The sequence below is a fragment of the Sycon ciliatum genome, chromosome 9, assembly GCF_964019385.1.
Source record: "Sycon ciliatum chromosome 9, ocSycCili1.1, whole genome shotgun sequence".
NCBI classification, from domain to species: Eukaryota; Metazoa; Porifera; class Calcarea; order Leucosolenida; family Sycettidae; genus Sycon; species Sycon ciliatum.
In genome coordinates this window covers 30,210,995-30,232,858 of record NC_088651.1, presented here as the reverse complement: position 1 = coordinate 30,232,858, position 21,864 = coordinate 30,210,995, and the positions used below count along the sequence as shown (strand labels likewise).

General features: G+C 50.3%; 1 protein-coding gene across 1 annotated transcript in view; it reads right to left on the bottom strand.

Moving 5' to 3' along the window:
- LOC135824427 (uncharacterized) overlaps nucleotides 1-21,864 on the bottom strand; it is a 227,268-nt gene that overhangs the window by 53,093 nt on the left and 152,311 nt on the right. Inside the window, exon 9 of the mRNA XM_065337162.1 lies at nucleotides 19,497-19,682. Coding sequence (XP_065193234.1) covers nucleotides 19,497-19,682 — 186 coding nt within the window. The remainder of the gene's footprint in view (nucleotides 1-19,496; nucleotides 19,683-21,864) is intronic.

Below are 21,864 nucleotides of genomic sequence, written 5' to 3'. Positions count from 1 at the left end.
AACTTTACACTCCCTCGCACCTCATGCGTCTTACGCCTGTCTATTAGCACCTTCATTGGCGCCATTGCCACATGTATACTATCACCTTTTGCATATAACTGGTCGAGGCACGCTCCACCAGGCCTCTTACTTTTCAAGTTCGATTAAACCTGTTACACTGGTAGCAAGAGGATGGTTACTACTCTGCTTTTGCAGGTGTTCTGGTCGCTCTGCTTACGCTCCTCGTACTCGTCGTTCGGCTGATAAACGATATCAAGACTGCTCAGCGCGTTAGCCAAGGAAACCGAACGATACATCCGAACTCGGAACCGTGGGAGCCAACACCCCGCCTTACGAAAGAGCCGCCTGTGTTTGGAGGAGATTCCGCTACATTCAAAGAATGGACGTTTGCAATGGACATGGCCCTACGGTCGTTGGCACTCCCAAATGCGGCACAGAGGGTCGACTACGCGGCAGGATTTTTGACTGGAACGCTCGTCTTTGGTTGATAGCGGCATTGGAAGCTAACCAAGTGTTTTCCGACTGGCCTGCTCTGAAAGCGGCACTTGGCGATGTGTACGGACCACGGCACAACGAGGAAACATCGCGTATGGGACTAATTTCCGCAGCGCAGCGCGGGTCGCTGGACGCATACATTGCTGCTTTCACTCGCCTCAGCCTGCAAGTGCCGGAAATCGACCACCACACCAGAGCGCTGCTGTTCGTCAGGGGTCTAGTGCCGCACATCCAGCGACAGGTCATGCGTGAGCATCCACGTACCCTGGAGCAAGCTGTCATGGCAGCAAACACCGTGGAGCAGTCGTCAGGGCCACCGGCGGCGGGGCCACCAGCCAGTAGAGAGTCGCGTTCCGTGCCCAGCTTCCGTGGTCAGGGCCTCCGCAAGCTGACGGACCAAGAGCGTGTCCAACTGCGAGCAATGGGACACTGCTTTGCTTGCAGGAAGCCAGGCCACCTCGCTAAAGACTGTACTTAGGGTGGACAGCGCTACCCAAACGCTGGTCGCCAGTAAGAAAGGGGGTGCGCTTACTGGCGACGACCCAAGCACCCACGCCCGTACCAGTCGCTAACCGGTTCGGAGCTCTGGAGGTTGAAGACGTTGCTCTCCAGGAACCTACGGAGCCGGAGATACCCATAGCTGTAGGAAATTGTCCCGTTGCAGAAAGGTTTCATGTCAGCAACGTCAGCGTCGGCAATGAACCTGAACACGACCTACTGCGCATACAGGGAAAGATCGGCGGTCGCCGTGCAGTGATGCTGATAGACTCCGGTTCGACGCATGACTTCATTACAGACGGTTTTGTTCGAGAGCATCATCTTGACACGGATGCAAGCTCAGAAGTGCTGAGCGTAACATTGGCGGACGGCTCGACCAGCGAGGTCCCGCAGATTTCCACACGCACGCTTAAGGTGACAGTCGGGGGCTTCAGTGAGGAACAGCACTTTACTGTGTATCCCCTGACTCGCTACGACCCTATTCTTGGCAAGCCGTGGCTTACAAGGAACAACCCCAGCATCAACTTCCGTACGAACGAAGTTCAGTTGGACGGTGAGCCCTTTGTTGCCAAATTGCCTTCAGCTAACCCGCCGACAGCCGACCGGCCATCTGTGGAAAGCATGTTTATCAGTGGCCGACAAGCTCGTCATGCCCTGAGGAGTGGAGCCGAGGGGTTTCTTGCATGGGTCACTGCTGCAAACGAGGAGAATCGTTCCGGGCCACAACTCCAGGAATCAGAGCAACAGGACATCCAGAACCTGCTCAAGAGGTACCAGGATTTATTTCCAGACGAGCTGCCGAATGAGCTTCCACCGAAGAGACCAGTCGACCATGAAATCCAGATAGAAGATGGAGCTAGACCACCGTCTCGACCCGCCTACCGCTTGCCGAAACCAGAGATGGACGAGCTCCAGTCACAGCTGTCAGAATTACTTGAGAAGGGATTCATTGAGCCAAGTAAGTCGCCATACGGTGCACTTGTGTTTTTTGTAAAGAAGTCGGATGGTACTCTGAGAATGGTGTGCGATTGGCGAGAATTGAATAGAATTACGATCAAAAACAAAGCTTGTCTTCCTAATATTGATGACTTATTCGACACGATCCAGGGCAGTGCATATTTCTCCAAGTTGTACTTGCGGTCGGGGTACAATCAAATCAGAATTCAAGACTCGGATGTTTCTAAGACGGCCATTAATACGCCGTTCGGCCACTTCCAATTTAGAGTCATGGGATTCGGGCTGACTAATGCCCCGGCCACCTTTCAGTCACTCATGAACTCTATTCTGCAACCGCATCTCCGAAAATTCGTTGTAGTATTCTTGGATGACATTCTAGTTTTCAGCAAGACCTGGGAAGATCATCAGCATCATCTTCAAACAGTTCTAGAAACACTTAGAAAATGTGAGCTGTATTGCAAACAGTCTAAATGCGAATTCGGAGTGAGAGAGGTTCTCTTCTTGGGGCAAAAAATCAACGGCACATCAATTTCCCCTGATCCCAAGAAGATAAGTGCTGTGGAAATATGGCCAACTCCGTCGTCAGTAACTGATGCGAGGAAGTTTCTTGGCTTTGCAAACTATTTCCGAAGGTTCATAGATCGACACTCGACCATCTCTCGTCCATTAGAAGAAATCACCGGAAAAAATTCACGCTTTGAATGGAGCGCTGCTAGACAGAAGGCATTCGAGTCTCTAAAATCAGCATTACTCGAGGCGCCAGTGTTGCAACTGGCCGATGTTGAGAAAAGCTTCACGGTAGAAACTGACGCAAGTGACTTTGCCGTGGCGGGTGTGCTCCTGCAGCAGGGAGAAGATATGGATTTGCATCCCGTAGCCTATTGTAGTCGAAAACTGTCAGCTGCAGAACGCAACTATACTGCGGCCGAGAGGGAAACGTTGGCTGTGGTATTTGCATTAATGTGCTGGAGAATCTATCTGTTCCGCCACTTTGACCTGATGACTGATAATATGGGTGTTGTCTATTTACGAACCAAACCGACTCTCACCAAGCGTGAGGCAAGATGGGTAGAGTTTTTAGCTGACTATGACTTTACAGTCTTTCACAAACCAGGAAAGAAAAACATTGCCGACCCGCTTTCACGCCGTCAAGATCTGTTCAGTGATTCTGAAATAGTTCAGTTGAATGCCATAGAGCATACCCTAGAGATTAATCCAGACATAGCGCAGTTAATTGTCAGCGGTTACAAGTGTGACAAGGATCTTGCTCCCATTATCAGGAGACTGAAAAATTCAAGCCATGACAATCTGCACGACCGTTACCTTCTAAATGAAACACCCGGTTATCTTTTTCTCATATCTTCACCACAGAACCGGTTATGCATTCCAAAGAGTAGCAAACTCCGACTCGCCCTGCTTCAAGAATACCATGACTGTGTGACTGCGGGGCATCCCGGTCGAGATCGCACCTATTTCAGACTCGCTAGATATTTCTATTGGCCCAGAATGGGACTGGATGTAAAGGCGTTTGTCAAGTCATGTGACGTCTGCCAACGAGTTAAAGGCGGCCAGCTAAAAACTGGTCTCTTGCAGAATTTACCAGTGCCCAGTCACCCGTGGGCGGATATCTCGATGGATTTTATCATGGGGTTGCCTAGGACCGATACAGGTCATGATGCTATATATGTATTTGTGGACCGCTTGACAAAGTGTGTACATTTAGCACCTACTTCCTCTACTATTGACGCTAAAGGAAGTGCTGATCTGTATATTCAACATGTATTTCGACTTCATGGTTTGAGTTCTAGTATTGCATGTGATCGTGATCCAAGATTTACTGCAGCATTTTTTCAGGAATTGTTTGATCGCTTAGGAACTAAACTAGCATTTAGTACTGCCAATCACCCTCAGACAGATGGCCTAACTGAACGAGTAAACAGAATAGTAGATGATGTGCTGAGGGCTTTTGTAAATCATAAGCAAGATAACTGGGATATGCTCCTACCTCTCTGTGAGTTTTCTATCAACAGCGCTACTCAATCATCTACAGGAAACACACCGTTCTTCTTAAATTACGGTCTAAATCCCAGAGCGCCACCCGACTTCCTCACCCCTATTCAGGGAGGCAGAGATTCAGCTGATTGGTTGCAAGCAAGACAAGACGCGGTCAAGATCTCACAAGATGCGCTAGTGGCAGCTCAAGCTCGTCAGGCCTTCTATGCTGATCGGACAAGGGTTGAGGGAAAGCTGAAGGTGGGAGATTTGGTAATGGTCTACCGGGATTTCCTCCTGACTCCTGAAGCTCGGGACCGACCATCCCATAAATTACGCCCCAAGTGGTTTGGCCCCTTTCCTATAACCCAGGTGGTGGGCCCGAATGCCTACAAGCTCAAGTTGCCTCATACCAGCCGCTGTCACCCAGTATTTAATGTGTCGGCACTCCGTGTCTACGAGAAGAACGCTATTCCTAATAGGAGACAGCCTACGCCACCGCCTAGCACGGACCTTGATGGTCATGCCCGCTATGTGGTGGAGAACATTCTCAGTCACCGCCTCCGGCAAAATCAGCTTCAGTACCTAGTCAAGTGGCAAGGCTACTCTGATGCCACTTGGGAGCCTGAACATTATTTGTTGGATGAATCTGGTAATGACGTTGTTCCACTTCAGAAGTACAAAATCTTGGCTTCTGCCCGCTGAGTTTTGCATTTGAACTTCTAGTTTTCACCTAAACATTTTTTGAGCTTATTACACTTTAATTTGCATGGAGTTTCAGTCGTCTTATTGTGTTACTTCAGTGCGAAGCCTTTTTTCGTCGCGCTTATTGTACTCTATTCCACTTGAGCATTTGGGTTATAAGCTCCTTCCTCTCCATAGGAGGGGGATGATGTAACAGTTTTCCCCTGTTTGCTATATGTAGGACTCAGTATAGAGTCCATGCACTATATGATGTCCAGCACCCTATATAGAGTCCATTGGTCCAAAATCCACTATACAGAGTCCAGGAGTCCACTCAGTTTTGATCAGCTTCATCCTGCCGCGCAATCCCCTATAAGGAGTACACTTTTTCTACAAGTCCCCTATTCACGGTCCAGGAGTCCAGTTTATCCAATCACGCCGTCCTGTACTAGCTGTGTGTTGTGCCCGAAAGAGAAAACACCTTTTCAGTTTTGCTCGCCTCATGGCAGTGCATTCCTTTCTTCACTTCAGCCATGGCTGCCAGTTCTGCTGTGCAGTTGCTGACAGTAATCTGTCTCGAGGTAACCAAGGAGGATAAGGAGACGTTCAAAATCAAATCTGGAATGCGTTTGTGGTTCTTTGAAGACGTTTCATCCGTGCGCGGGATGAAAGCAGAAATTGCAGAACGAGAAAAGTTCAGCACAGTTCAAATCTGACGAGTCAGGTACACTGACAGTGACAGTGACACTCTCTTTCGTTCGACGCCACAAGGATCCCCTGTTTGGCTGGCCATTAATTGCATTGCTGCCAGGAAGGCGTTTGAACGGTTTCATCAGAGCGAGGGATGAAAGCAGAAAGCGGAGAACGAGAAAAGTTCAGCACAGTTCCAATCTGACGACTCAGATACACTGACACTCTCTTTCGTTCGACGCCACAAGGATACCCTGTTTGACTGGACAAGAGCTGCCTGTACCACCGTGTCAAAAGGCTGTCCAACTACATGGCAGGACGATGACTGAGGTAAGGAAGCTTTTACTCGTTTCGATTGGTCTGCTGTTCTGTCGTTATGCTTGAATTTTTTTCCATTTTCAAGGATCGTATCGCGTTTGTTTGATGTTGCTTGAATGAATGCCCTAAAAGTAATCAACCACTTCGTAATAGTCCTCAAGGACTGTAAGGACTTTGCACCAATCGTATACGATCGTCTAGCTATCATCAATTATTATTTTATTTCATGAGAAAAGTATTTTATCCCTGTGATAATTATGTGAACTCCACGACACTCTTCCTCTTCTAGGCTCTAGTATGATGTCAAATACAATGGGATCCACAAACGCAGTGCCAGTGTACTAGTAGTAGTAGTAGGAGGATTTCTTGTATGCCGATGACAAGAAAAAGCTTCAAGCTAATACATGTACTCAAATTCCCAGAAGTAACCGTTTTGATGTCACAAATGACATTGTGTCAGTGAAACTGCCTCGTGACAACAAATCATTGCATTTCCATCTTGGGGAAGACTGACTGACTGCAACGCTGTACAGATTGTTTAAATCATCTCATTTCAATTTAGTTGCAGTGAAGTGAAACACTGTACACTACATGTATGGTGGTGTGTCTGTGCGTCTTGAGTGTGCACAAACGATCTTATTCCTCGTATTACTAATAGATTATTGTCCCCACCGTCACCTGTTTACAGGTTTTTGTGTGGATGGATTTTCATTGAGCATCACATTCGTTGAGCACTTGGTAGTTGTGTGCTCCCATGCATCATTACGGTAATAAGCGTATCCTTGTGCTATCTACTTTTTACAGGTGTGCTGATCGTCAGAAGCTTGCGGAACTGAGTGCTGCTGAACATTTGCATGGCCATGAGCAATGGTGAAGCTTGCTATTGCACTCTCAGCATGTGCTAGTACTATGCTGACTACTACACTATGTTACTCTCTTACACTAATAGGTGCGTGCACCCGTCCATGTATGCATTCGTTTCGTATAATTATTTGTTATCCCTCTTGACTTTACGTGTCAATGGGTGGACGTTTGCATGGCTGTTGGAGTTGCGTGTGTATTGTGTCTCTACTCTTTTCTTGGTGTTTTCTTGGGGTTGTATAAGTTTGTGTGTGTGTGTGTGTGTGCGCGCGCGCACAATAATTTGAAAACAAATAATTAATCCTTGGCTCTCCATTACTCTCTTTCGATTCTTGGTTGTTTCTAGGTATTTTCTTGGCGTTGTGTGGGTGTGTGCATGTGTGTGTGTGTGTGCGTGCACAATATTTGGCAACACTACATGATTGAGATATTGTAATTTGCAGCGTCTGCGAAGAGACCACTTGATTTGAGGATGGTGTTTGTAGGGTTTTTCATGTAATGAAGTGGCTACAGGGGCGCCTCAATACTTATTTTTTATCTTGAGAAGTGAATGATGTAAAGGATTAAAGGGAGAGGCGTTTTCTGGTTAATATTCACTGCTTACAGCAGATCCTATGTCTAATTTCAAACTCTGGATAGGGGATGCCTAGTTGGCTGGACTTTATACAGGGAGTGTTGTCCACATAAAGACTCCTTATACATGTAGTTGATTTCAAAGTTTGGACTCCATACAGTTGATTTTGGACCTATGGACTCTGTATAGGGGTGAGGCCAATTGGCTGGACTCTATACAGGGAGTGATGTCCATCTAAACTTTGAGCTCACAGTTGATTCCAAGTTTGGACTCTGTACAGTGGATTTTGGACCATTGGACTCTATATAGGGGTTGGACATCATATAGGGGCTGGACGCTCTACTGAGTCCAACATATAACTTTATACTCCCTCGCACCTCATGCGTCTTACGCCTGTCTATTAGCACCTTCATTGGCGCCATTGCCACATGTATACTATCACCTTTTGCATATAACTGGTCGAGGCACGCTCCACCAGGCCTCTTACTTTTCAAGTTCGATTAAACCTGTTACAGAGAGAGAGAGAGAGAGAGAGAGAGAGAGAGGGAGAGAGAGAAAGAGAGAGAGAGAGAAAGAAATAAAATAAAACAAGAAAGAGATGAGAAGAGAAATAATACAAGAAAAAGATGAGAAGAGAAATAAAATAAATCAAGAAAGAGATGAGAAGAGAGATAAAATAAAACAAGAAAGAGATGATGGACGAGGGTAGTTGCTCATTGACGGGTGGCATAGCCTCACAGGGAGTCCGTAGCCCAGAGCCAATTCTTTTGACGCAAGTGGCGATGGACCTTCGTCTTGAAGGATTGGAGAGACTTCAACTGGGGCATAGGACCCGGAAACATGTCTTGCGGAATCCTGTTCCATTCTTCCACTACACCATATGGGAACGAACGCTGGAGAAAGTTGTTGTTGTTGTATACTTTATTTATAGTGGAAATCAAAACAGGCAAAATGCCTAATAACATTGGACCCACTGTGAATAACATGTTAAAGGATATTGTGGAGAAAAAAAAAAAAAAAAAAAAGTAGATACAAGAGAAAAAGAGAAAGGAAAAAATGACGGAAGGTTGGTTGGAACGAACAGATATCAATCCAGTAAGCATTGGAAAACCTATGTCGCTGATAATATATACTGCAAGGCTTGAGATTTAAAATCCAAATACCTATTTGAACATTTTGCTGCTGGTGGCAATCTATTCCACATAATGGCTCCAGCGTGCGTTAGGCGCTTAGCAGAACGAGCAGTGCTAGCAGGTGGGACCACAAGCAAGTTGCTTTGGCCTCCCCGAGTGCGAGTTGAGGGCACGACAGCAAAAAAGGACTCAAACAGGGTGCTACATGCATCATGCAAACATCGCCAGATGAAACACAACACATTCAAGTGCACAGAAACCTGTAGATCACATACATGCATTCGATTTAGCAGGGGAGCAGTACTGGTCCACGGTGGCGACTTGCAGACTGCCCGAGCGGCACGTTTGAACAGCCTATGTAGCCGTTGTTCCTGGGCAACTGTCAAATACGGGTAGTAACTAATAGAAGCATACAAAAATTCAGGCAAAACGATAGATCTGAAGTAGGTGAGTCGGCATGGATACGGCAGCGAGGAAGCATGTCGCAGCAGGACAGCAATTTTGCCGGCAACACGACGAGCAACATGGTCCACCATTGTGGTCCAACTCATGTCCGAGTCAAAATGCAGGCCAAGGTATTTGGCAGATGTGACTACTGGTAGGACTTGTGAATTGCATACAACATTGATGTCGAGGGCTGCAGCTCTATGGTGTGGTATGGCGAGTATCTGCGTCTTGGTCTCGTTAAGGATCAGTCCACGCTTCTTCAACCAAGTGGCCAGGTACTGAACTGCTGCAGTGAGGCGCTGGGAGACAACTTCTGGCTGTGGACTGCTCGCACGCAGCGAGATGTCATCAGCAAACTGAATAGTGGTGACGTCATGAGGGGCAAGGTCGCCGGCAATATCCCTCACATACAAAACGAAGAGCAAAGGTCCGAGAACTGACCCCTGAGGAACCCCTGACTGGCTGTCATAAGTTGTACTTCTGGTTTTTCCTGTCTCCACGTATTGCCGGCGATACATCAAGTAGTCTGAAAACCATTGCAAAGCAGTGCTAGTGAGACCCAGTTCAAAGAGGTCCTCAACCAGAATGCTATGCTTTACCTTGTCGAAAGCTTTAGACATGTCGACAAATGCTACTCCTGTGTGCTGCCCAGCGGCTTGTGCTTCATTGATGTTCTCTACAGCTAGCGCTAAGGCATCTGCTGTGGAATGCTGGTGTCTGTAACCAAACTGACTAGTAGGCAAGAAATTGTTCGTGTTGAGGTACTGCAGAAGCTGCTTATGAACAATACGTTCAAGCACTTTCGACACTATCGGCAATAGGGAGACTGGTCGGTAATTCTTGGGTTGGCTGGGGTCTCCAGCCTTGAACAGAGGCCGTATCTTACCCACCTTCATTGCCGCAGGAAACTGTCCTTCTCTCAATGACTTATTAAATAGTAGCGTGAGTGACGGTGCCAGGATGTCAGCATGCATCTGGAGGAGACTTGCTGGAATATCATCACTCCCAGTGGCTTTTCTGGTGTCCAACTGTTCCAACATTTTCCGAGTAGTTCCAATGGAGACTGGCAAGAATTCCGAGAAGTGCACCGCAGGTGGAGGCCCAAGGGGTAGGCGTAGCTGTGCAGGGCGAGCTGGATCTTCCACAACTTTCGAAAAAGTGTCTCGAATCGCATCCACCGTGCACTGTGGATCCCATGTTGGGGGCCGTAGGGAGGAGCACTGCTTGTAGCTGATGCTGGTTGCGGACACGGAGCTGCGACCTTGTCCGCGGGACGAGGCAAGCTTCCTGGCGAGGCGGCACGAGCGCAGAGAGATCTGGATGGTCTTGAAGGCACATTAGCTTGTACATGTATGTGAGAGCGTACACTTGGCGGCGGGCAGCTAGGCTCTGCAGCAAGGCGTCAGGACCAATGATAGCGAGGGCCTTCCGCTGTACTCGGTCGAGACTTTGCAGGTTAGAGTTGGCTGCACACATCCATGTCAATGGTGTGTATTCGAGTACAGGGCGTACGAAGCCTCTGTACGTTGTCAAGCGTCCTTCACGACCAAGGAAACTTGATGCTCGACGCAGAAATCCTAGTCGGGCTACAGCACGAAGAGAAACATTGCGGAGGTAGCGTCTGAAGGTGAGTTTGCTGTCGATGGTCACTCCCAGGAGCTTCAGCTCGTCCCCGCAGGGAATATCATGGGCTCCGAACGTTAGGTCTGGAAGTGGCCAGGGGTTGTGGTGGTGGTCAATATGCAGCAGCTGCGACTTTGTCGGCTCAAAGCGAACTCGCCATTGTTCTCCCCAGCTACTCAATCAATCCAGGCTAGATTGCATGTCTGCAATACTGCCAGCAGAGTCATCTCTGGATCGTATGATGGTGTACAGCGTGGTGTCATCTGCGTACACACCCATTCGCGTTGATCGGGAAAGACAGGTCTCAGCATCGTTGACATACATCAAGAATAAGGTGGGCCCAGGATGCTGCCTTGGGGTATGCCAGCTTTAATCTGGAATTGAGCAGATTCCTGTCCATTGACGATTGCGCTTAGTGTGCCATTCCGCAAATAGTCCCGTAGCCACTGCAGCAGGCTACCGCCAATACCGAGAGTGGCCGCTTTGTGTAGGACGCCGGGGTGCGACACGCGGTCAAACGCACCAGCAATGTCGACAGCCAGGACGTGGGCACAGCCACCAGAACCAGCTGCCAGCGACCAATCATGCCCAAGCACTGCTAGTAGGTTCGCTGTTCCAAGGCCACTGCGAAATCCGTACTGCTTGGTTGACAAGAGATGATGTTTTTCAAGGTGATTCACAATTTGACAGTTCACAATACGCTCCATCACTTTAGAGATGATGGGGAGGAGGGAGACTGGGCGGTAATTCTTAGGGTTGGATAGGCTGCCCTTCTTGTAGACTGGCACAGCTCGAGCACACTTCCAGGCCTCTGGCTGGACACCCTTACGGAAGCACACGGCGAAGAGAGACGTGAGAGGCGATGCAAGTTCATGGGAGCACTATTTGAGCACTCGGGCAGGGATGTTGTCCGGACCGAACGCCTTGCCAACGTCGAGCTGGTTCAGGAGGCGTTTCACTGTTTGCAGGCGGAAGTGGATTCGGCTAAGTGGGGTGACCCCGGGTTGGCGAACATGAGGGAGATCCCCGGGCCCAAGTCATTATCTCCAAGGCTACATTTATTGGCGAAGTAGCGACCAAGGCAGTTCGCTTTGGCAGCATTCATACGGAGTTGGTGACCAGCGTCATCTACCAAGCATGGTATAGAAGAGCCATGACTGGCGCCAGCAGCAGATTTGAGCACCGACCACCATTGCTTGTCTTTCAGGCCTCCGCGTGACAGTTTCCGACGAACTCTCAGTTCCCAGGATGTGCGAGCTCTCACATTCGCGAGGATAGCATCTTCTACTGAGCGCATGAAGCAAGCCTTGTGGGCTTCGCTGAAAATATTGTGTCTCCAGGCCTTCCATGCCTTGTCTTTAGTGTTCAGTGCTGTGGTGCACTCAGGAGTCCACCATTTGGGGTCTGCTGGGCGGGTAACAAGCTGCTTGGCGGGGATAAATTTCTGCATGCCACTGGAGATGACGTCACTTAGCTTCCTGCAGGACTCTTCAGGGTCGTCAGTCACAATGGTGGACCAGTCAATAGTGCGATAGAAGGCCCGCAGGCGCCCCCAGTCTGCCTGATTGTAGCGCCAGACAGTCCTGGAGGTAGCTTGCGCAGCATCAGGGGTGAGGTAAAAGTCGGCAAGAACAACCCCATGGTCAGAGCGACCAAGTGGCGCTTTGACAGTGGTGTCGATAGGAACGGGCATGTTGGAGAGGATGAGGTCCAGGGTGTTCAGACCCCTAGTCGGCTGCAAGACATGCTGGTGGAGTTGATGCTCAGCACACAATTCTTCCAAGGCCTCTCCAGCTACAGTTGTTTTGCTGGTGCAGAGCCAAGTCTAGTCATGGACATTAAAATCCCCAGCTAGCACTATGTGAGTGCCGTGAGTGCGGGCCACCTCTAGTGCAGGTCCAAGATACTCAATCAGACAGGTGTCATTGTCCGCACAGGATCCAGGCCGATACAAGGCACCGATAACAACAGATTGTTGCGTGGAAAGACTCACGGCGAGTCAGAGGACTTCGTGGTCATCAGTGGGAATCTGGTCGAGGTGCACCACTGGGAGGCCGGACTTCACCCATACAGCAATGCCGCCACCAAATGCATCCCGGTCACGTCGGATGGGAGGCGAGTATCCTGGAAATATTGTCTCAGAGGCTACGGTCTGGGCCGAGAACTTCGTTTCTGTGATAACCGCTATGTCGACGTTATCGTTGAGCAGTGCATGCTGCAGATCTCCCAGCTTGTTGGTGAGGCCAAATACATTGGTCACCAGCCAGCGGAGCGGCGGAGCTCCACTGATCATTGCGGGGTGCCAGCAGATGCCGTGCTGTCGCTGCCACCGCTGTCAGCACCATCCAGTGTAGGGTCACCTCTCGCAGCGCCGGCAGGGTGTTGTCGATTGGGCTTCGGGCGGTCTCGGTACTGCCATGGCCGGGCGTATAGAGGTCTTGGCCAGAAGTCCGGAGTTGTCACGAGGCTCAGATCTGTGGCATCTATACAAATCCTAGCTGACAACTTTCCCGTCTGCGTTGTGTGGATGCTGCTGTTGTGAACACTGGCCGTTGATCCCACTGCCTCAGCGCGCTGCTTCACGAAAGTTTTGATGCTCTCTTCGGAGCAGTTTGTACCTAGGTTGCCCACAAAGATTACTGTTTTCTTGGCCCTGGGGGGTTCCTGTGCAACTAATTGCCAGCTGTCGTCAGCAATGATGTCCAGGGTCTGGGGCTCGTTGTCGTCGTCCTCCAGCTCCAAGTTGCGCTGGCCAGCATGCTGCACGTCGCCCTCATCAGTCGTGGCCCGCGTGGCATCCTGGGACTGGTCCCGCGTGGCATCCTGGGCCTGGCCCCTGCGCGTACGGGTTCGGGTACGCCGTTGACTCTGCGGAGTACGAGTTCTCTGGGGTTCGCCAGCTGTGGTAGGCCGAGGAGAAGCAATGGCGGACTCCCTGAGGGCGACAACCTCCTCGTTCAGCATGCAATTTGCCTCGATAAGTCGTCAATTCTGTTATTCAGTCGTTCCTCGCGGTCTGCGGACTCCGTTACCAATGCTGCTAACGTCTTCATCACATCTACTACCGACGACTCGATCCCAGGGAGGGAGCACAAAAGCTTTACCTCGGAATACGCCAGTCCACGAACGGCAGATTTAGTTGGAGGCATGGCGGAGGTGACCCAACGCTATCGGGTGCCTACCTAGTTTTCTACTACTACTACTACAAACTAATACCTAAATCCTAATGTTTGAAACCAGGCCGGCCTGATGCCGGTGTTCCTGGCGAGAAACTGTGGGACCCTCAGAGCGCGAAAACCTGCACCCTGCTCCAAAGTTTGAAAAAAGGCCTTCAAATCCATACCGAATTCCGTTAGCGATAAAGCTGGCTTCAATGATCCATAGTTCCTGTGCCATGCTCGCTTCGTATCCTGGCGTGATCGCCAAATGTTGTGAACCCTCTGGTTCTCTAAAGTGTCAGGAACGAACAACCCCACACGGCACGAGGACAACTATTTATTCTCAACATTATATTTCACTTCCATCGATTAATAACAATGAACAATGAATGAGTGAATGAACAACTGAATGACTAACACTAAAACCACCAGGTAGTTATAGCGTGAAAATGACAGCGTATATGAGAAAAGCATACACATACAACTACAGCGCACATAGCGCATGTAGCGTATACTACGTCGTAATCATCAGCGGTACGGCGGAGTCGGGATACAACTGCATTGACACGAACACAATGTCACAAGCGAGAAGGCCTTTCACTCTCGAGAACTTGTGGTTTCACAACAACGGTCGAGGGTAATACGACACCGTCTACCGCCTTGATGACGGCAAAAAAAGAAAATGGATGTTATAAATTTTTCAATTCTCCTATTTTTTCAGGCATATCCTGGGACTCGAACCCGCACTATCGCCCTACATGCATTCCCCCATACACTTTGCATTCATACCCATTCTTCCAAGTTGCTTCACGTTATCTTGCGTTTGAAAGCCCTATTTGAATAATGCGGCCAGCTGTATGTGGCCAGCTGTGTTTGATGGTACGGTACGGTACGGGACAGATACGGGATAGCGCCAGGCGTGAAACAAACACACAAACAAACAAACAAACACACAAATACCAAACGAGAGAGCTTGGAAGCTCAGGCCCCTACGCTATGCTTTGTTGCCTTGATGACCTAGACAAAAAAAGCATAGGGATGTTGTAAATTCTTATAAATTTCTACTTTTTGTTTTTAGACATAACCTGGGATTCGAACCCGCACTATCTACCTGCATGCATCCCCCCCATACACTTCGGATACATACTAATTCTTCCAAGTTGCTTCACGTTATGATCTTGTATTTGAAAGCCCAATTTGATTATGCATTGCGGTCAGCCATCTTTGATTGTACGGTACGGTATGGAACAGGTACGGGACATGTACGGGACAGGTATGGTCGAGGGTAATACGGCACCATCTACCGATTTGATGACGGCAAAAAAGAATAGGGATGTTATAATTTTTTCAATTCTCCTATTTTTCCAGGCATTACCTGGGATTCGAACCCGCACTATCGCCCTACATGCATTCCCCCATACACTTCGCATTGGCCATTTATACTCATTCTTCCAAGTTGCTTCACGTTATGATCTTGCGTTTGAAAGCCCTATTTGACGATTGCCCCAGCTGTATGTGGCCAGCTGTGTTTGATGGTACGGTACGGTACGGGACAGATACGGGATAGAGCCAGGCGTGACACAAACACACAAACAAACAAACAAACACCAAATTAAAGCTGTGTGGTCCCTGGCTAGCGCCAGACGTTACTGAAGTAACGTCTTCTGCATAGCTACGGGAATTAAAGCTGTGTGGACCCTGGCTAGCGCCAGACGTTACTGAAGTAACGTCTTCTGCATGGCTACGGGAATAAATGCCAAAACAAAGCTGTGTGGACCCTGGCTGGCGCCAGGCGTTACTGAAGTAATGTCTTCTGCAAAGCTACGGGAATAAAATCAGTCCATGTAGAAAGAACATTGATGGTCACAGTCAGGTCAAAAGATGAGCACGGGCCCGGCACTTTATGACGAAGCTATGAGCGCCGCCACCAGCATGCTTCCTGACGAACGACGGACGGGCACCATGATGGCAGGTAATTTGCCATCGCACAAGGCGCAAACATACCCTGGAGCGCAATTGCCTGACAACCAGGGAATACGGTAGGTGACGGCGACGGTCGTGAATTCGTGCAGCCAAAGGGGGCAGAAAACAGTGGTCTCTGTACTGCATAAGCCATTTGTGGCAAACACAAGGGGCGTGAACGATCAACCTTGTTGATGCGTTCGGCATATTGGCGCTTCTTCTGCTGCTCGTGATCAGCCAACTGGCTCATTACTTGCGATCGCGACAGCAAAGATGGCCTTGGGTGAGCAACCCGAAAATTAAAAGGCGTTTTGATGCCGCGACCAGAAGCCACGAGCCCGAACATCCACACGGGCGCCATCAGCAGTGTTGCCTGACACAGCCTCACCCTGCAATGGAGCAAGTGGAGGCTCAGTATCCACGTCACACACCACCTCCGTCAGTGTGTTGGCAAAGAGGTCCCGCAACTGGTTATGGCGCTGAGCGTGAATGCGTCATGAGTCGTCATGTCACGACCACAGACACACGATGAAGGCACACTAATCAGAGCCAAGTCAAAGCGCAGACACAAAGCGTCCCGAAAGTCATATTTGTTGAAAATACTGCTGTAGCAGGGGTACCTAGCCAGGTTGATACGCCACCATCGCCGGCAACCTCGACCAGAAGCCGCTGCTTGTCTGGCAGAGAGGGATTGATGCTGGTGAGAACGGATTGCTGCTGAGCACGACGCTCTGTGTGCGCCGCAGAAGCAAGAGTCCTGCAGGATGCGACGGCTGCAGCAAGACCAGGGGCACGAGTCGGCAACACAACGACCAGCGGTGGAGAACAGCCGAAACCGCGAGCCGGTCAACTAATGGAGACTATCTCTGAACAGAAAAGCAAACCAAGGGCATTCGCCTTCTGCGAGAAAGCCGGTCATTCAGTTTCATCATGTAAATCATTCGAGGATGTGAGCCAGAACGAACGGTGTAAGTTGGCCCGGTCTGCAAACCGGTGCTACGTGTGTCTCGGGTATAGGCATGGGGCAACGGAGCAAGCCATGTGGCTTAGATGGCTGGACGACATTTCACCACCCTCTGTTGCATCCGTAAAATTATGAGCAACAAGGACAACCCAGAGACTCTGCTGATAGAGAGCAGACTAACTCAATCACGATGGCATCACACCTGACCTGCAGCAAGCAGAAGCCATCTGCGAGCGTCATCCTCCAAACAGTACCAGTACGACTGAAAAATGGCCACAACGAAGTGATGACGTCTGCACTTTTCGATGAGGGATCTAAAGTGACACTGGTAGACACCCGATTAGCCAAGATCCTGCAAGCGTCTGGCCCAGTGAAGCCACTGTCTCTCACATGGACCGATAAGCAGCATCAACACCATCCTCAGTCTATGTCCTTGAACCTGCAGATCACTAGATTGCAAGGAGACGACACCTTTCAGCTGAGGAGTGCCAGACCAGTGGACAAGGTCGATTTGTCGTGTCAGCCGGTGACGTCTGCAAAGGCGCTGAAGCAATTGCCGCATTTGAAAGACGCGCGGGTCCACACACTCGCTAACAACAAGCCCTAGCTCCTGATCGGCCAGGACAATGTCAGTCTGACTGTCGGACTAGAGGTCATCGAAGGCGCGCCCAACGCGCCGATCGCCACCCGAACCCAGCATGGGTGAGTCATGCACGGTCGGCCATCTGATCGTCAGGGCAAAGGTGATGACGCCGTTCTGCAAAATATCTCTACGGAGGACGCAGAACTGCACCAGCTCGTGAAATCGTTGTTTATGTTAGGTTCACGATTTCACATATGCACGCACTCGCACACTCGTACGCACTCGCACCCTCGAACTCACCTTTACAGGCGCGCACTCACTTTCACTCTCGTACTCACCTTTTCGGGCGCGCACTCACTTTCACTCTCGTACTCACCTTTACAGGCGCGAACTCACCTTTCCGGGCGCGCACTCACTTTCACTCTCGTACTCACCTTTACAGGCGCGAACTCACCTTTCCGGGCGCGCACTCACTTCCACTCTCGTACTCACCTTTTCAGGCGCGGACTTACCTTTACTCTCGTACTCACCTTTACAGGCGCGAACTCACCTTTTAGGGCGCGCACTCACATTCACTCGACGTACTCACCTTCACAGCCTCGTACTCACCCTGGTTGCTTTTCCTAATCTTTTCTTTCTTTGGCCTGGGTAGCTGGACTCGCGCTTTAGCACATTTATCTCCATAGCTATCTCAGGGTCGTGGGTTCGAGCCCCACGTTGGGCGCCAATGTTGAGTTCGAAACAGGACGACTGACAACGGGAACAAGTTAGTGGGAACGACATTTATTATAGACGACGAGACAAGAGACCAAGACGAACGAAACGACTACATGGTGATTATTGACGAGTGAGAAAAGAGAGAGAGAGAGAGAGAGATCAAGTCTGAATGGCAAGATAAAGGGCCTGTGTAGCTATGGCAAATATGGGCGCGCAAGTAGCTACCCAGGCCAACGGAACAAAAGGAGACAAAAGGTGAGTACGTAAGTGCATGCAGGCCAGCTAGAAAAGGTACGGGAGGAGGTACCTAACATTTAGGACTGACGAGTTCGGAGTCAAGATGCCGCACGCTACAGCCCACAACCGTGCATTTGAGCTGCGTCAGGCAACAACTCAGCGGTTTGACGATACCATGTGGGAGACGGGGCTCCTGTGGCGCGAGGACAACCCAGTGCTGCCGCGTGGATATGGCAATGCGTTCAATCGACTCCGCAGCCTGGAGCGCAAGCTTGACCGCAACCCATCACTGCTAGCAAAGTACAACGAGAAGATTGCTGAGTATGTCTAAAAGCACTACGCGGAGATCATATCTCCTCATCAGTTAGCGATCGACTCCAACACCACCTGGTATCTCCCGCACTTTGGGGTCAACAACCCCTAGAAGCCGGAAAAACTACGATTGGTTTTCGATGCTGCATTGAAAACCAAGGGAAATGTCAGCCATACTGTTCGGTTTCCGCGAGGAGGCTTTCGCATTTGGTGGTGACATTCAATAGATGTTTCACCAAGTGTTCATTAGGCCACAAAATCACTGCACTTAACAATTTCTGTGGCGTGGGTAGGACCGCAGCAAACCGACTGTCTGCCGGATGAGGGTAATCACATTTTCACCTACATCGCCGCAGTTCGTGACGAACACCAATGCTGCCGAGCATCGTGACAAGCTGCGTGCAGTACAGGGCATTGTCGAGCATCAGTATGGCGATGACTACTTTGACAGCTGTGCTGAGACCAAAGAAGCAGTCAAGATCGTTGCAGATGTGATTGACATCCACAGACAACGTGGCTTCCATATCATGAACTGCAGGCTCCTGGGTAACCTCTCTCTCATCCTCCCTGCTATCATTCTCATCATATCCATGTACGATTTTCAATTCTCATGCCTTGCGTTAGTGTCCTCTCCGCACTCCTTGTTCGATTCTCGCTTCCATAAAATCCCGTTGCGCGCCGTGTGCGTGTCGACAACAGTAGATAAGTGGAAACTGCTGCAAAATCGAAATTAGGGCTGCCAGTGGCCTGATAGTCGGGTCCAGATTGTCAGTAGCGTTGTTGTTCTGGTTTCAAGGCTATTACATCCTATTAGTGGTCACCTCCAACCTGACGGCATAGGCGCGAATGGCAATGCGTTCAGAGAGCTGGTCACCCGGCAATGGCTCTCTAGAAAGACAGGTACCCGTCCCGAGTTTGTTACGCGGTATGCTGGGATACCCTCAAGTTGGGCATCTCAATGCTTGGGCGATGGCGAACTGGCTCCAAAAGGAGCCTGTAATTTGCAGCCGTCGGCAGGTCAGGTACAATCCATTTGAACAAAATTTCGCAATTCCGAAAACAGCCATTATTGTAAATACCCCCAAAACAGATACTTGGCAAGGCCTGACAATGCTTATTCATCTCAGTCATTATTGGTCACTTGTTGGTCTTGCAACTAGTGACAGGTTGGTTGGGTGAAGGTCAGCGGCTCCTCGACTTGACAATCTTTTCAATAGTGGTGCATGTCAATCCCAAAAGTGTCTGTAAAAAAACTTAGAAAATTGTATTTCAGCAAATATTGAAAACTCACGAGAGCATGGTGTAGCACGTAGTGTTGTCCAGTTTCCATAGGATAAGCACTGTACAGTTGAACTGACGGCATCGATGTTCAGGTCAAAATACGGCTGGCACTGTATAACAATATTACCACCATGAATTGTGACATTGATTGTCGAATATGCTCCACCAAGTGGATTTGATGGTTCATTGAATTCACCTAAAATGCATGCAAGAGATTAATTGAAATAGTTGAACAAGTTTAAAACGTTTTCGCTAGGACAATGAAGATAATGAATTCAGCAACTCGGTTGGTTTAATGACAATCCACTTCTCCCGTTTGCCCTAAACACTATTTTGGTACATTATTTCCAAAACCATACATTTTCTCCTCTTGTATGTCTTCCCTGCTTGGTTGGCCACTAACATAAGTCGATTTGAGAAGATAGAAGTACTTCACCGCAGAATCCTTCGTAAAGTATTTCATCAAGACCGTTACGTACAAAACTTAGACTTGCACGCAGCCGCAACTACAACTTTACAACACTATTGCTAAGAGCATGTCCGAGAATACCAAAGGCGACGGAGGATGAACCGCGATAGCGGGAGCCGGCTTCATAAATGACACATGCCTAGAGACCCGCTGGCCTGTGACTGGATGGGTGATGACCACGGTGGAGCCCGTCATCTCGTCCACAGTCCATGGGTTTGGATCCCAGATTGAGTCGAGCTTGTTGTGCTGCCGTTCGTTCTTGCGCAGAACTTGTTGACCCGGCTTGAGGGTGATGGTCGAAGCCGGTTGCGCACTGCGATGGTGGTTCGCCGCCTCGCATTGGCGGGCGCGGAACGCATGCTCCTTGTTCGCCGTGACGGTCGCATCTGGTGCTGGGGCCGTGCACAGGCTGGGGAGAGTGTCCCGGATGCTGCGGCCGAACATGATGGTAGCTGGCGGCAGGCCTGTGGCGGGGTGGGGAGTGGTGCGGTATGCGAGTAGCCACTCGTCAAGTGCAGCACGCAAATCTCGGCCATCCAGTTGGGCAGCACGGAGGACCTTGCCGATCGTGCGGTTCATCCGCTCCACTGCACCATTGGCTTGGGGCCAGAGAGGAGGCGTGCAACGGTGAGCGATGCCCATCTGGGCCAGGAAACGGTTGAACTCCGCCGAGCGGAACTGGGGGCCGTTGTCAGAGACCACTTCTTCTGGCAGGCCGAATGCTGCGAACGCACTGCGGAGCACTGCAAGTACGCCAGCTGTAGCGGGAGTGGAGTTGAACACGTGAGTGACTGGGTAGCGACTCAGTTGGTCCACCGCAACCAAGAGTGTGCTTCCGCCTGGCAAGGGGTCATACAGGTCGACAAACACCCGTTGCCATGGCGCCGTCGATGGTGGGGTCGGTGTGGATTCCGGCCTGTATGGGCCTGTTGGCGTGTTTGCCTGACAGGAGAGGCATTGGCGGCAGAGGGATTCCGCAGCGGACGTCATGCCAGGCCACCAGACTTTCGTGTACAGTCGTTGCTTGGTCCGTGACATGCCTTGGTGGCCGGAGTGGGCCAGTTGAAGTGTCCGCTCTCGGAGAGACAGTGGAATCACCAGACGATGGTCCTTGAGCAGGAGACCGTCGGCGGCGGAGAGTTCATGCCTTTTCGTGTAGAAAGGGTGGATGTCCACTGCCTTGTCGTCCCACATGCCCGTCTGCAGTGACAGCAGCACGGCCTGGAGCGTTGAGTCTGCTCGAGTTGCGCCTTGGATGTCGGACAAGAGGAGGGCGTTGGGAACAGAGGACTGCGCGATGACATTGATATAGGCGGTGTCCTCCTCCTCACCAACATTCGGCAGGGGAGGATGTGGCTGAGGGTGACGACTCAAGACGTCTGCTGGGTTGGTAGGGCCAGGTTCATACACCAGCTTGAAGTGGAGGTCTTGGACTTTGAGAGCCATCCGTTCAATGCGGGGTGGAGGTCGTGAAGACGGGTGAAGCAGCTGTAGAAGGGGCTTGTGGTCGGTGTGGACCGTGAAGCCGGGGTCGCCGCTGAGGAAATGGGAGAAGCGCAAGCAGCCGTACTTCACACCGAGGGCTTCGCGTTCCGTTTGCGAATAACGCTGCTCAGTGGGGGTCAGGCTGCGGCTTGCGAATGCGACTGGTTTCAGCTCGGAGTGATCCTGGACGACTGCTTCAGGAGACTGGCAGAGGATGGCGCCAAGGCCAACGGGTGAGGCATCGACGTAAAGGTGAGTGTGTTTGGTACGGTCGAAGTAGGCGAGGGCCCGATCAGCTGCTATGTCGGCTTTGATGGCATCGAATGCTGCCTGAGCCTCGGGTGACCAATCCCACTGCGGACCCTTGCCAAGGAGTTTCCGCAGGGGTGCCGTCTTGGTGGCCATGTCGGGGATGTAATGGCGC